We start from the raw sequence: 15,616 nt of genomic DNA, 5'->3' as shown, positions 1-15,616 counted from the left end.
TGTTAATTAAGTCCTAAAAAAAAAAAAAAAAAAAAAAAAAAAAGCAAATAATCAGAGAAATACATTTCAAGTAACAGCAAAGTTATTTTCTACATCTTTGCAGCAGGTTACCAAAGAACCTAAACCTTACAAAGGGGAGAACATTAATTTCTCATGTATTTTGGAAGTTGCTTTATCAAAGTAAGTTTATTATTACTATTTCACCTGCTATAAACCTTGGGTAACTGCCAATACACGACACTTACAAGGAAAGCAGAAGGTAAATAACTTTTAACTAAATGAGGTTATTTTGATGTACAGCAATTTATCATTTAATGAATTCTCCATTATAACGTTGTTGACACCTATACTGTAAAACAAGGTGAATTAGAGCATGCAGACGTACAGGTAGAGACTGAACTGTCCGTAAGTGGAAAGTAAAACCTAGATTAACGATTTGCACTTTCCTATGCTACTAATATTTTGTCTTGTGGTACAGCTCTGAAGTAAATCAGAACCTTCATGGACATTTGTTTCCATAATATCAGGTGGAACTGAGCCTGATGGCTCCTTTCTTGCACAAGAATCACATTGACATTTTCCAGAGCATCTGTCAGCAGCTGAGCAGAGAGAATGGACACATGGAGCAAGATGTGTTAGTCTATTTTTTCCTCAGACTGCTGTGCCTCTTAGGCATACAAATACAGTGATATTCCATATAATCCGTAAAATCAAACTGTGTTCTGATTTCACCACCTGCCAACCACACTGTATTTGGGAATATATGAGACTGTCCTGGCCCGTGATCACAGTTTCCAAGCACTCCTGCTAGAAGAATGTTCTGATATTTGAAAACAGCAGTGTCTTGGAAACACAATTAAGCCTTTAAGATATGAAATGTCCTGTGGCAGGGCTCAAAAGATTTACCATTTGGAAACTACTGCAGTTTAAGATCAAAACTGAACTCGGAGAGATGGGTTTGGAGACAGTTTGTAAAATAGTAATAATTTTACATAATGCACTTTTCCATTATCTAAACACCTGCTCCCACTGTTACTCTCATCTAATTTTAATTCTTAATTTTTAGAGGTAATCCCTGACTGTGGATGCCTCTGGCTTACGCCATCCACCCTGAAAATCCTTAAGGAGCCCTTGTTTTGAGGAAAACACCGACCACCTGCCCTTTGAAAAATGGGCCCCAGCAAAACACCAAGGTTTGAGAACTCGAAAAATGATAAACTCATTTTCAAGAATCAACAATCATTTATGAAAACATGCAGGTTCTTGCAACATTTAAAGATCAGACTGTCATCTTTGGTTGCGGAACCAAATCAAACCCTCATTTCTCTCTCTTCCTTCACCTTCTTTTCTGACAAGTACCTGTACCTTAGTTACAAAACATTGGCTGCTCTTACACTATTCCATGCTTGGCCCTTAATATCTTATTTATCTGCAAGAAAAAGAACCTTGCATTTCATGGTCTTCTCTAAAATGTGGGCTTACTGCTGAAAGAAACGGGGGATCTCTTTATACAGGACATGTAAACAGATGAAGTACTGAATGCTGTCTTTACCAGGAAGACCAGCCTTCAGGAATCCCAGGGGGAAAGGCTGAAACAAGGAAGATATACCCTAGGTGGAAGAGGATCATGTTAGAGAATACTTAAACAAACTGGGCGTACATATGCCCATGGGCCTTGATGGGATGTCCACAAGTACTGAGGGAGCTGGCAGACATCACTGCGAGGTCACTCTTGATCATCTTTGACTGATCATGGCAATTGGGCGAAATGCATGGAGACAGGAGGAAAGCAAATGTCACTCCTACCTTCGAGAAGGGCAAGAAGGAAAAGATGGAGAAAAAAAGGCTGATCAATTAAACTAAAAATCATTTCCAGGCACATGAAGGACAAGAAAATCATCACTAGTAATCAGCATGAATTCACCAAAAGGAAGTCATGCTTGGCCAACTTGATAAACTGCTGTGATTAAATTATCAGCCTGGTAGATCAGGGGAGAGCAGCAGATATTGTCTACCTGGACTTCAATAAGGCTTTGGACACTGTAAGACCCTCACATGTTGATGTATGGGCTGGATGGCAGAGAGTGAAATGGACCAAAAACTGGCTGAACAGCTGGGCCCAGAGGGTGGTGATCAGTGTCACAATGTTTAGCTGGAGTAGCAGAGTATCCATAGGGTCAATACTGGTTCTGTCCTATTTAACATCTTCATTAATGACCTGGATGATGCAGCAGACAATACCCTAAACAAGTTTGCAAAACTGGGAGGAGTGGTGGATACACCAGAGGGCCATGCTGCCATCCAGAGTACCATCCTTGACAGGATGGAGAAATGGGCTGACAGGAGCCTCGTGAAGTTCAGCAAGGAGAAGTGCTAAGTCCTGCACCTGGGGAGGAACAACCCCTGGCACCATGCTGCGTGGCCCCAGCACATCAAGGGAGGTGATCCTTCCCCTCAGCATTGGTGAGGCCACTCATGGGGTGCTGTGTCCAGTTCTGAGCTTCTCAGTTCAAGAGTGACATGGACATACTGGAGAGAGTCCAACAAAGGGCCATGAAGATTAACGAACTCAAACTCCTCTCCTGTGAGGAAAAGCTGAGAGAGCTGGGACTGTTCAGCCTGGAGAAGAAAAAGCTCAGGGGGATCTCATCACAGTATACAAATATCTGAAGAGAGAGTGCAAAGAAGGTGGAGCCAGACTCTTATCAGTGGTGCCCAGTGACCAAACAAGAGGCAATGGGAACAAACTGAAACACTGCAGGTTCCCTCTGAATGTCAGGAAACACTTTCTGGTTGACTGAGCACTGGCACAGGTTGTCCAGAGAGGTTATGGAGTCTTCCTCCTTGGAGATACGTAAAAACCATCTGGACAGGGTCCTGGTCAACCTGCTTTAGGTGTCTGCTTAAGCAGAGGGGTTAAACCAGATGACTTCCTGACTTAAACCATTATGTGATTCTGTGAATATGTATTTTTGTACCAGCTATGAAAAGAAAACTGGATTATCCTCCTCATTCAAGTACAGAACAGTGGTATATATGATGATATTTTGGGTAATGGATTTCAAACAACAAGGTCTGGTTCAAAGCACATGGAAGTAATAGGGAGGAAAAAGGCTAATGTTAATGAAGACTTTGTAAAAGTCTCAAAGGATGGCAGAAAATTATAACCTCTTGCAGTAACAGCGGAAATCAGTTTAATCAGTGAAACCTCATGACATCTATATTACATCTGTACCAGCCCCTGACAAGCCCTATTCCCAACATCCCCTCTGTCAATCATCACTACTTGATCTGTGTCACCCAGGAAAAACACTTCTGTCTTTTGAAATTCTTATTTCTGGTCAGAGCTACCAGAGCTAAGGGACTGTGGGCAAGGACAAATAAGGAGAATTCTTTCCTGTATAATCTGTGCAGCCATGTCAGATATTGCTGTACTTACTACTTAATCAAGATTAGATCCACAGTCGATGTCTAGAGACAGATTATGGGCATAACATTCAGCTCCCTGAAGGGATGTTTAAAAAGAATAGCTTTTTAAAATTTTAAATAAAAATGTCTTTGGTCAGAACGTGCGTTGTGAGCTGAAAGCCGAGCAGTCTGAGAACCTTGAGCAGCCTATTTTTAGATTCTTGTTAATACAAAGAAGAACCTATCTCTTGTTTTCCTCAGTGATGTTATTGGAAGGATTTTCACAATTGTTGGCAACATGATGAAGCCAAATTATAAGCATGCAAAACAATTAGAAAATACCCATGATCTTATTTTTCCCAGCAACCAAATTTCAGCCTTCCCAAAGCAAATTAAACTTTTTGCAGAATTTTCACATTTTTTCATCTTTTTTCCTCAGCAGCATAGTGTAGTACATATGCAAATTTCTTTAATTTCCATCAAAGGTAAGTCCTATGTATCTACAACTTCCAACTACTCTGTAACAAATACTTTCATTAAGGGTAGAAAACTCATAATGCTTTATTAAAACAAATCAGATAAAGAGCCTAAAAATGATTTTCCTTGTGGTTACTATTTCTCAAATACTCTTCCTCTGCTTTAATATCTCACCATGCCCTTATTGAGTGTGTATCTATGAAGGTTAAGAAAAAATTGTACAGATTCTTTTTATATATAAGGAGGATGGATAGTGTTTATAGGCCTTGTGGCTTGTGCTGGAAGTTGGAGATTTATAGAGGGTCAGGTGTGAAGACCCTACTAAGCATCATTATGAGGTATGAAAGGGCAGAAACTCATCTTCCTGCAAGAGTAGGTGCCTGTGGGAACTCCAACTCATGCTACACTTTTTACAAAACAATTACAAAAAGTTGAGTTCCTTGAATCACAACTGCTAGTGTTAAACCGCAAAACTGGACAAGAAATTCATGGCACCTGCTGGAATCCAAAGACACTAACGTTTACACTGAGACTAACTGTAAAATAGTGTACTCAAGTTTACATAAGCAGGCTTTTTCCACAAATAACAAAATGAAAATCTAATTTCTGGCATTTTTTAAATTCTGATGTTCTGACTTAGCTTTTTCAGAACGTTTAGCTTCTCCAGCTGTCCAGAGGTCAACCAAACTTTAAAATGACTTCATAGATTTGGCCTGTGACTTTGTCTGTGGCTTTCTTTGTACTTTATTACAAACACACTGGAAGGAAGTCATCGCTTTCAAGTGCTAACTCACCTACCAAATCAGTTTCAACACTAGAGCCTCACCCAAGGAAAAGACTTTGTCCAATGATAGTTTATGTATTTATTTGGATAACAGCAGAAAATAGGACACCTGGGAAGGACAATCCACAGAAAATTTTAGTGACAGCTAGAACACATTTTCACTTGACCCCTTATGAAAAACTCAAGTAAAATGCACTATGAAAATATGGGGGGAAAAAACTCTTAAGATATCATGGGATCCAACGTTCATAGTTGCTGTGCAGTGGTCAGTGGATGGATGGGTAACCAACAAGAAATTAAACTTTTATTCTGATTAGCCCAAACCAGTAACTACCTACAATACTACATCAGCCACAACACATTACCTTGCATATCACACCAACCATCACATGGTATGAAATGACTTTTAGAACTTCAGATGACACATGACAGTGCACACTCCACGGAGGAGATGGCAGATTGCCTCAACAAAACTGTCGAGACATTACCCTTAGGAACAACTTGTTTCTCACTCGGCGCCTGGCCATAAAAGGTGTCAGACCCCATACCATCCATGTGGTGGATCAGTTGTCTCCTGGTGTGATCCTTACCAGCCAAGAATGAGACTGCTCCTGTTCATAGGTTAGATATAGATGAATGGAGATCAGGACCCCTTCAACAGTGAGGAGCACCACTAGAAGAATGAGGTGGGCAACTAGCTGCTCCTGTGATTTGTCCTGGAAGACTGCTCCTAGACTGGAAAACCCCGACGGTTAAAAGCCTTGGAAAAGAGTGCAGGAAAGCTCAGAGTGCTGAGCTCCAGAGGGGCTGAAGACCTTTTAGTTTTCCTCTAGAAATGCATTAGGACTTTTACAGGAAATGATTACCTGTGAAGTGTATTCCTTAAAAGAAGCTGTGTCCAGAATGTCTGAACACAAGGATGATTAAAGACCCCTGGGATACTGAAGAAAAATAGCATGTCACAAGCAGCTGTCAGAAGGCCTTGTGGAGGCTGTTATTTCCTGATCCACAAAATATACAGGCTATGCCTATATTAGCAAGGCATACAGTACAACAGGAACAGATCTGAAGAAAAACGCAGCTGGTGCTGTGCACCTGATGGGCAAATCCAGACATGTTAGCAAAGGTTTTACCATGAAGTAATTTCAGGCTGGTCCCCTGAATTGAACTCCCATTATCAGCTGAAAAGAGTTAGGTGCAATCCTGAAGCACAGCTCTTGGCTTGCTTTCCCTTGGCAGTAATTCAGTTCATGTGCCTTGACACTTCAGAATGGTGTCCTTAGTGGGGAGATTGGGAGATTTGCTGTGAAACTGCACTCTTGACCTGAACAGAAATACTAATATAAATGGACCCATTGAATAATTAAGAACTATAAACTACAAAACAAGTTAGCATTTGTATTACTTTCCCAGTACCTTCTTAAAGTATTTCCTTTTAATAGGATGTTCTGGCATCCCTCTGCAATTTCATTGCTTGGAGGAAACAGACTTGCTCTAGAAACAAAGATGGAGTGTCTCTAGTCTCCCCCCATTTGCAACTACTTCTGCTAGGCATTTGTCACTATCAGTCCCACTTGTTAGAGACTGAAGATCCAATGATTACTTTGTTTCTATAACTCTGATGATGAGTCAGGAAAGGAGAGAGAGACCCTATTAACCCCTGACTAAGAGAAATGTTGCACCATTATTGCACACCTTATAAGACACTGGAGAACCTGTACAAGGCACTGCTTGAAAAACACACTAGCAAAAGAAAAATCTTTAACTGATATTTTACCAGGCAGCAAAAATCAACAAGCCGTAATTATTTCCATTGAAATACAGTGAAGGGAGGGAGAAGGAGAAGCAAAAGTGACATGATGGAAAGAACCACGTCAACATACTAACTCTTGGGCTAAGCATCATCAGTTCAGGCTCTGGCCAGTAAAGTCATTAGGATACTCCTCTCATTTACACAGATTTTGCACACCTGCCTCCTCCCTGTGGATTCACTCTCACAGAGATGCAAATCAGAGTCAAAGATATCTAGGATCAGATGACACATCCATTCTCTCAAACGATCTCAATGACATAAACATAGATCTGAATTTACACCACTACTTTTATCTTGGAGCAAGATCTGAAAACACTGTAGTAAAAGGAGGTTCAGATAGCAAGCTGCTTTTTAGTGCCAAGATTTTTTTTTTTGGCTTTCAAACCCAACAATGGTTTTACATACACAGATAATTCATTTTCTCACCATAAACAGATTTTGTGGGGGTTTTGTGCATGACTTACATGAGGTGAAGACTGAAGGCACATGCTAATACTGACCTGGCAGAATACGTCTGTACCCATTTATAAGATAATAAAAGCATTTCCAGAGTCTGAGAACAGTTTTCATAGAAAGCCAACTAATGATGATGATGATGATTAATTCTCATGTTTTATTTTTAACATCATTTGCATCCCTAAATATGGATAGATCATAGTGATGAGCTCTCAATAACACTATTAAGGAAGCTGTTGAAATGAGCTGAGTATGTCCACTAGCACTGATTAGACAAGTTAAGTGCAAGTCAAGTTCTAAGAACAGTCATTAATAACTGGTGAAAGGTAGGTAAATTAATACATTGGTGACAGGAAGAATTAGACTCTTGATTTGGAGTTGCATAAGCGATACAATTAAACAGAATTTATTTGTGATACCCATCATGTCACAGGGACAATATAAGAAGAAGTAAATCTTAAAAGGCTGTAAATTACTTTTGATGGATGAAGACAGATTTAGTCTTTTAGCTGAATATTTTATTAGTGGGTTTTTCATTTCATACACTCTACTGAAACAATTACATCCTTAATGCACTCACCACTCTCCATCTGTATGATTCTGTTCCCCATTCAAAAATCTCCTGTACATGTCCCTACTGTCCCATACAACACTACTTACATGAGCAACTGGATAAGCTTGTGGGGAATTCCAGTTTCTTAAACTTATTACGGTAGTCCTCAGTAACAACACAAAATATTGCAGTGTCACTAACTTAGGACACAGAGCCCCATGGCTGCTGAAGGCTGGGACATCCCTACAAGTACTCCTAGAGAGTCTTTGCCTTGGGATTCAGCAGTTAAATTTAGAAGAACTCCTGGAAGAAATCAAGTATAAACAGTGCTTTAAGAATTACAATTTTTCTTCATCTCTTATATGCTGTGTACAAGTTTATGAGTACAGAATAGACTGGAAATATTTTAGGACTTTTTTGAGTACTAAAATACAAGGCCAGCAAGATTGCTAGTATTCTAAGTACAGAATTTGCAATTAAAATGTGTTTCTAGAAGAATAACATATTAAAATAAGCTAGATATTTTTTTTCACTCTTTAACCCATTCCTGAAGGAACTGAAGATGTCTTGAGCTTTTGCCAGTCATCACAGGATATTAAAACAATCTCACACAAAGTGTAAAACAAATATAGTTTGGCTCAAACTGCCATGTGTGTCAGAATGTCATATGCTGAAGCTACCACTCACAAGGCTTTACTCAGGCCCGAAGAAACATTTGGCAAAATTCATATCAAAATCAGGATATGGATTTCACTACATCTATTGTGGACTTACAGTTAGGTGTAAAGGTCTGCCTGTTTCTGCAGCAGATTATTTTGTATTTGCCAGTAGAAGGGTGAGAAAGGTTATCTAAGCAAAACAATTCAAATAAATAAAAGTTCAATCAGTGCGATGTTCCTGTTGCTCATTTCATTTTGGACTTTTGATGAAATCGTGCATTAATTCTGTGAGGCGATGGTAGGACTGTCAACACCCAGTGCTCTTAATATTGGATCAAAATCAGATCAAATAAAACCTGCATCCAGTTTAAATTCATACTGTTGATTCAAAAAGAGTTAAAGCATCTTGAAAGGTTTTACTGGAAATGTTAATCTTTCGTCAAGTATGCCCTGCTTGCACCACTCTAGGTTTGTTCTACACCATCATATGGCCAACATAAAGCCTCAAGAGAAACACAGAGCTAACATAAACCCCATATTGCATGCTCTGGCTTCTTTGACAAAGTGCCTTTTCAGTCCCAGTACTGCTGGGTGATCCATCATACACCACTCTAGCATTTATGATCACAAAGCCAGTGGCTGAGTTATAAACCTGCATCATAAGAAAAGGAGTTCCAAAACATCACTCAGAGAGCCAATTGCACTCATATAATCTTGGCACTCTTGCAACCAGCATCCAAACCCTACCACTGGTGCTTGTACAGAAGCCATCTCTCCTCAAACCACCACCCCCTGGCCTTTAAGCCCCTGACTGTTTCTGTCTTCTGATTGTGTGTTGGTAATCTGAAGAGACAGGGTTCATGACAACTTATTCAAGTGCAGTATTTTTGAAAGGTTGTAGGTTATCGGAGGTGCAGAGAGTATAAGTTATATATGTGCAAATACTGTAATTCCGTTTATCAGATGTGACACATTAACTACTATTTGTTAAGTGATCTTGCAACAGAGTGCTGAACATCTCTGCTTACACACAGCAATTAATTCACCAGTGAAATGCAACTATATTCAGAGTGATAAAGTGGCCACCCAAAACATTAACAATATTTGTAAAGGCTGAGGGAAAGAAACAAAGAGTGAAGCTGCAGGGAGTTGAGTTGGTTTGTATCCTAGTACTGGGCTCCCACTTCAAGGCAATCTACTCTTCCAGAACTAGGATTATAGGAGTTGAAATTCACTGTGTCATTTAACAGATAACACTTCCTTCTACTTCAAATATATGGGATAGTTGCAGCAGCCAACTTTTATAGCCATCTCACTGCCCATTCCTGAGGCTCTCTATCTACTCACTAGTGAATAACAAAATCTAAAGAAGCAGTTAGTTCAAACAAACCGCCACAGTTAAGAAATACCATAAATAGGTCTTGAGGAAAGTCCAGATGGGTTAAAGTACTTCATCTACAAACATATTGACAGAACTTGCCAGTCAGCTTGAGGCATGTGAACTACTTCTTTAACCAGTTGACTCTGTTGGTTATGATCCCCAACGATCTGTACTGCTTGCCTGAACTGTCTATCACTTTGTACTGGCTGACAAATAAAATCGTCTTAAAGGGGCTTTTTCCAAAGAATGTGATGGCAGATACATTCACTCAATATGAAACAATCTGTGAATAGTGCTGTTATTCTTCTAACATCAATATTAGAAGAAAGATGGTCAATATACACCTTCTCCAAATCTACCAGATAAATAGAAGATTTGGGAAAAGAACACTTTTTTTTTTTCCCCAGATTTCCTTTGCATTTTACCTCAAATTAGCATGCTAGGACTCGCCCACTATGATCTAGCAATTGTGTGGATTGTTAGTGAGGTGTCTGCTTAATGTATGTATGGGTATTAGTTGAAACCTTACTCGGACTTCAAAACATTTTAGATACAGAGAAGCTCTAGTGAAGTCAAATGGGTGACATTTGGAAATTCCTGGCCTGCTTGACAGCAGCACACCTGGAAATAAAGCAGAGCAGCCAGAGCCACTTTCACTGTCTAGCAGTGCCTTTTTGTGCTTCTGGATAGTAAAGATACCTTCCATTCTGCGGATTCTTCCCAAATGAACAAGTTCACAACTACAAAACATGATCTTATATTACTCTGAACTATAGATTACTCTGAGAGGTCTCTCTCCTCAGTGAGGCTAGGCTATGCTGCCTAGCCGGAAAAGCAAAATGAAAGAGGTTTCGGGGCCATGACCCTACAGACTACTAGGTAGGGCAGCAGCACGACAACCTGGTTGTTTTCTGAACCCTGCTCTGTGTTGTTTCTGCATTTATCCAGTTGCCAGCTAAAATATATCCACACCTTCACCTGCAGTGAACATCTAATGAGCATCAACTCCTCTCCGTGCAGCTCCCTACTGTCTGAAAAGGATGGTGTTGCAATGGCCTTGGTAGGTTAGAGGTACCTAGAGGAAATCAGTAACCTTGCTATCAGTAGATTAAATTGTGTCACAGAGCCACGTGTTGCCCATAACTGTTGACAGTCATTGGCAATCGTTCTGAAGTGTGCCAACCAACTGCCAGGAGTGGTATGGGGTCACTACATTCCATACAAGTCATTTGGATGCAGCTGACATGTTGTAGATGACAGCAGAGTTTACCACATAGATTCAAGCTGTCCAGCGTCACCTGGTTTCCAGGACCTCATCTATTTTGTTTAACAGTACAGATGTTGCTGAAGAATGCACCAGGTTGAAAGTAGAGCAAGGAATATGAAAAGAACCTGGTCCATTAACCGTAAATCAGCAGTAAGTTCCCCGTCTGAAGAGAACTTGTTTTTATTTCCTGCAGCTGTCTACTTCTCCTCATTGACTGTGTAGAGGTTGAGGCACCGTCAGTAACTAGTCTGGATCTCCCCCAAAGTACTTATCAGTTATCATCATTGCACACTACAATATTCAACACTTTGGCTTAGCAGAACCTGATGTTATGCTTCTGTGAGTATGTAAAAACGTACAGAAGCATCACAGAAGGACCCTCTCAACCACTGTAAGATACCACATGGTCTTTAACCTGCCTGAATGGTCTTTAACCTCACCGAATAATTCTCAGTGAGGGTTCTTTTACCTCACATTGAGCCCTGCTACAAGCACCAAAACGTCAAATGTATCTCTTATCTCTTAGTAAGAAACTTTATTTTCTTTTTCTTTTTTAAGTCCTCTTGTCTAAAGCACAACAAAACAGAGAAATGGAAGAATAGCTTTAATTCACGCTAACTTGTGCTGATCAGTATTTGAATAGCCTGTGAAATGAAGAAGATCATCAATATTGCATGACACATGAAAAACTGCCTGAAGTATCATGGTGCTCCTAGAGTTTTCTTATAATGCAAGTGATTACTCTGCAAATAGAACAACCTGCTAGGTATATGAGGGGGAATATCAGGATGAATTAATATAAGCAAATGAATCATATTCTCTTAGTCTCTAGGATTTTATTTCGATGATGAAGTCCTACAGAATTAAGGCAACACTTTCTCTTCTGAATTTGCTCAAGGGTAATCAAGAACACATACAAAGATACCAGTTTGCAGTTACTTCTACAGTTCTAATTTCCTTGTTCCAGATTTTTTCAAGTTATGAGACTGTAGTGGGTTTACGTGGCAAGGTTTTGGTAGCAGGGGGCCACATGGGTGGCTTCTGTGAGAAGAATCCAGAAGCTGCCCTATGTCAGATACGGGTCCCACTGCTGACCAGAGCTGAGCCAATAAGCGATGTTGCTTTGCACCTCTGTGAGAGCATATTTAAGAAAGGAAAAAAAAAAAAAACAAACAAAACGCTGCGCCACACAGCAGCTGGGAGAGTGACAGGAGTGAGGAACAGCCTTGCAGGCGCCAAGGCCAGTGAAGGAGGGGGAGAGGTGCTCCAGGTGCCGGAGCAGAAGCCCCCTGCAGTATATGGTGAGGACCATGGTGAAGCAGGCTGTCCCCCTGCAGCCCATGGAGCACCACAGTGGAGCAGGGTTCCACGCTGCAGTCCGTGGAGGAGACCACGGTGGAGCAGGCCGACCTGCACCGACGGAGACTGCGGCCTGTGGAAGACCCCTGCTGGAGCAGATTCCGGGCCGGACCTGTAGCCCGTGGAGAGGAGACCACGCAGGAGCAGGTGACCGGGCAGGAGCTGCTGCCCGTGGGGATCCAGGTTGGAGCAGTTCGCTCCTGAGGGACGGACCCCGTGGTACGGACCCATATCTGGAGCAGTTCTTGAAGAGCTGCTGCCTGTGGGTAGCCCACGCCGGATCAGTTCAGCAAGGACTGCATCCCGTGGGAGGAACCCCACAGCACAGGGGACGAGAGTGACTGAGAAGGAGCGGCAGAGAAGCAGCGCTATAGACCGACCATAACCCCCATTGCCCCATTCCCCCGCGCCGCTTGGGGAGAGCAGGTGGAAGAGGGTGGATGGGGGGGAAGGTGCTTTTGGTTTCTTTCCTTTGTTTCTCCTTCTCTAGCTTGTTAGTAATAGGCAATAAATCTTACTATCTCCCTATGCTGAGTCTGTTTTGCCTGTCACGATAATTACTGCGTGATCTCCTCGTCCTTATCTCAACCCTTGAGACCTTTTCATCATATTTTCTTCCCATTCCTCTTTGAGGAGGGGGAGTGAGAAAGCGGTTGTGGTGGAGCTCAGCTGCCCACCTGAGTAAAACCACCACACAGACAAAATAAATTAGATATGTCATTCAACTTAAAAAAATAAAAAATAAAAAATCTGTGTTCTATTTACATGGGCTGTGACAGAGAACCATAGGAAAGAATCACCCTTCTGAAATAATACATTGCCTGAAATAAATTTGTGGAATAACAACTAGTGACTGATTCATTTAATGAAATGGCTATGATTTTCTCAGTATTTTTCATTTCATGTATTCACATCCATCAGTGAAAAGGGAGGACGGAAGAATGGCTACCACCACAATTCAGCAACAGTTTGTAGTCCTCCTTCTCCCCTTTCCGCATAAAAACATAAAGTTGAAGAAGCCTGCGGACTTCTGTGCCAGAGAAGCCAATGTATTTTCAATAACAAAGACTTCATAATAGCAGATGTATATAAACTGCAGCCCAAGTACATGCAGTTAAACATCTCCACATCAGTCAAAGAGAATGCTGAAGTATAACATGTTGAATGGCAACTCTGTTGTAGACTCGTTACGCTCTAAAAGGCTTACAACAGAAAGGGAGAAGCAATGTGGTTGATCACAAGAAAACCATGGGGCTGAACAAAGAAGCTGGAAGCCAGGCATGTACTTCCGCTTTCCTTTCCTATAGGCATCATTAGGCTATTTCATTGTTTCTTCTTTACTTACTGCCAGACTCTGCTGGAAACGAAATGGCGGCCCACAAACTCAACCATATTTCATGCCCTGAGGAGAAGAGACCCTTGACACCTTATCAGGGCCACATCCTTACTCTGGGGTTATTTTATCCTGCAGCAGTGCAAAAAGACCTTGAAGTAAGAGAAAATTACATTGGTTATCTTTGTCAAGAGAAGTCTTCCAACCAATACTGAGTGCTTCCAAAAAGTTGTCTTTCAGCCTCCATCAGCGCAGCTGCTACATCCCTCTTTTAATATGGACAGCTTGTGTGCCACCTCAGCAGGTAACTATGGCAGACAGAGAACACTGGGACCACAGCCACATCCTGTGTCCTTTGAGCGTCAACTCCTGGCATCCATGCTCTCTGCAAACTCCCACAAATCCCATGCACCGTGTGGCACACATACAACAACAATTCTCTTCACGCCTGCCTGCCTCTAGGCCTGTGTCCTATGCACTTTACTTTCTGCCAACCCTCTGATCCTCCATGTCAGTTCCAGCTCCTCAGCTTGACCTGGGGCCCCTCAGCCAGATACGTCTGATGCTTGGAGCAAGAAAGACGTTATGGCTTGGTGGATGACTCCTGACAGGGCCTTCCACTTAAGTGAGTCCTGTTAGAAGGCATTTTTCTCAGACGAGTTTTGAGGTGTCAAACCTTCCCCCTACAAAGGCTCACCTGTTGCATAACCTGATGTGATACCTAATTTCTTGACCATCCTCCTCAAAGTAGGAGTACTCAGTGACATTTCTTCCGTCTTCTTTAATAAAATTTTCATGCTTATGCAGTTTGGCCTAATTGTCCCTAAACTACTTTGCAATTTGCATTTTATTTTGAATAAATCTATTTAATCTATTTATTTTCTTTTACTCTTTCCTGCAGTGAAAATATTGGTCTGACAGGGAACACCAGTAAATCACACCCTTTATGTCAGGCTCCTTTAATTTTAGAGAGATTCCTCATTCTTTGCTGTCTGTTTCCATTTTGGGTGTAATTTAAAAACAGCAGGCAGCAATTGAACTCTGAGATCTCATTAACACCCGCTAAGCCCTTCTAACAAGAAGCAGCAGACTAGAGAGTATTTCTTCAAGGTGATGAGCAAACGTGCCAAAGTTGACTTTAATTTATATTACTGCTGATGTTTTTCAATCACATAGATTTTTTTTACTTGCATGCTATATTAATTCTATTTTATATAATGTCTCCTCTCAGTGTAAGAGTATTACAAGAATCTACCAGCAGCCTTTCACACTACCCAAATTTATTTTTCAATTCTCAGTTACGCTTACCTTCAATAATTAACTTCATAAACTACATCCACAAAGTACAACCCATCCTGAAAGTTTTACTATTTAAGCCTTTTACGTTAAGATATGAAGTCATGAAATAGTCACGAAACTATTTAGCCAAGAAAGGGTTTGAAAAAAAAACAACACACCAAAACCTTCTATTGCTAGAGTAACTGCCATGTTTTAAGACAAGTTTCAGCTCAACTGCTTACCTCTCCTTGCCAGATCGGGTTAACTGTATTACAAATAATCTTCGATCTTTTCTCCTGTCCATGATGAGGAAGCGCTGGAAAGATGCTATGTTTTCCAGGCTGGATGGAAATCTTCAAGTAAGGATCTGGATTGAAGAACATTCCTTTCTTCAGACCAAAAGCCTGGAAATCTGAAAGAAGGTTAATAAGGTAAATAAACTGATTATTTTTCATATTGCAGGTAGGTCTCTGGGAGAAACTGATAGGAAACCAGTGAGGAATTCAAATAATATGGTGGGAATATAAAAAAATCATTATATTTATTGTGAGGTAACATAAAGCCAAATTATAATAATTCTGTGATTTAGGATTTAAAAATGACTATCTAAAGAAACTGAAGTTTTTACAACCTGATTGTTAAGACTAATGTGGCTTCTAAATTGGTGTTTATGGAACTAAATAGAAGTGATCTACTGATTTTTCTAAGAAGTTAAGCACTTGCTCAGCCTGATTCCAGTGACAGGACGACTCGAGATCATTCATTTTACCACATAAACATGGCACTTGGGACACAATATATGCCAGTTCTCCTAGGTATCATTTTTCTATTTCTATGAAATTTAGCTT

At 40.8% G+C, this 15,616-nt stretch overlaps 1 protein-coding gene across 11 annotated transcripts in view; it reads right to left on the bottom strand.

Moving 5' to 3' along the window:
• HECW1 (HECT, C2 and WW domain containing E3 ubiquitin protein ligase 1) overlaps positions 1–15,616 on the bottom strand; it is a 268,810-nt gene that overhangs the window by 87,380 nt on the left and 165,814 nt on the right. For all 11 annotated transcript variants that reach the window (XR_014580687.1, XM_083826824.1, XM_083826828.1 and 8 more), the window contains one exon: positions 15,011–15,180. Coding sequence is in view for 10 of the 11 variants with exons in the window: in XM_083826824.1 (XP_083682950.1) it covers positions 15,011–15,180 (170 nt within the window). In the remaining variant the exon portion in view is untranslated. The remainder of the gene's footprint in view (positions 1–15,010; positions 15,181–15,616) is intronic.

Source organism: Anser anser (assembly GCF_964211835.1).
Source record: "Anser anser genome assembly, chromosome: 2".
Lineage (NCBI taxonomy): Eukaryota > Metazoa > Chordata > Aves > Anseriformes > Anatidae > Anser > Anser anser.
Note: the sequence above shows the minus strand (reverse complement) of the source record. Positions and strands in the feature narration are given on the sequence as shown.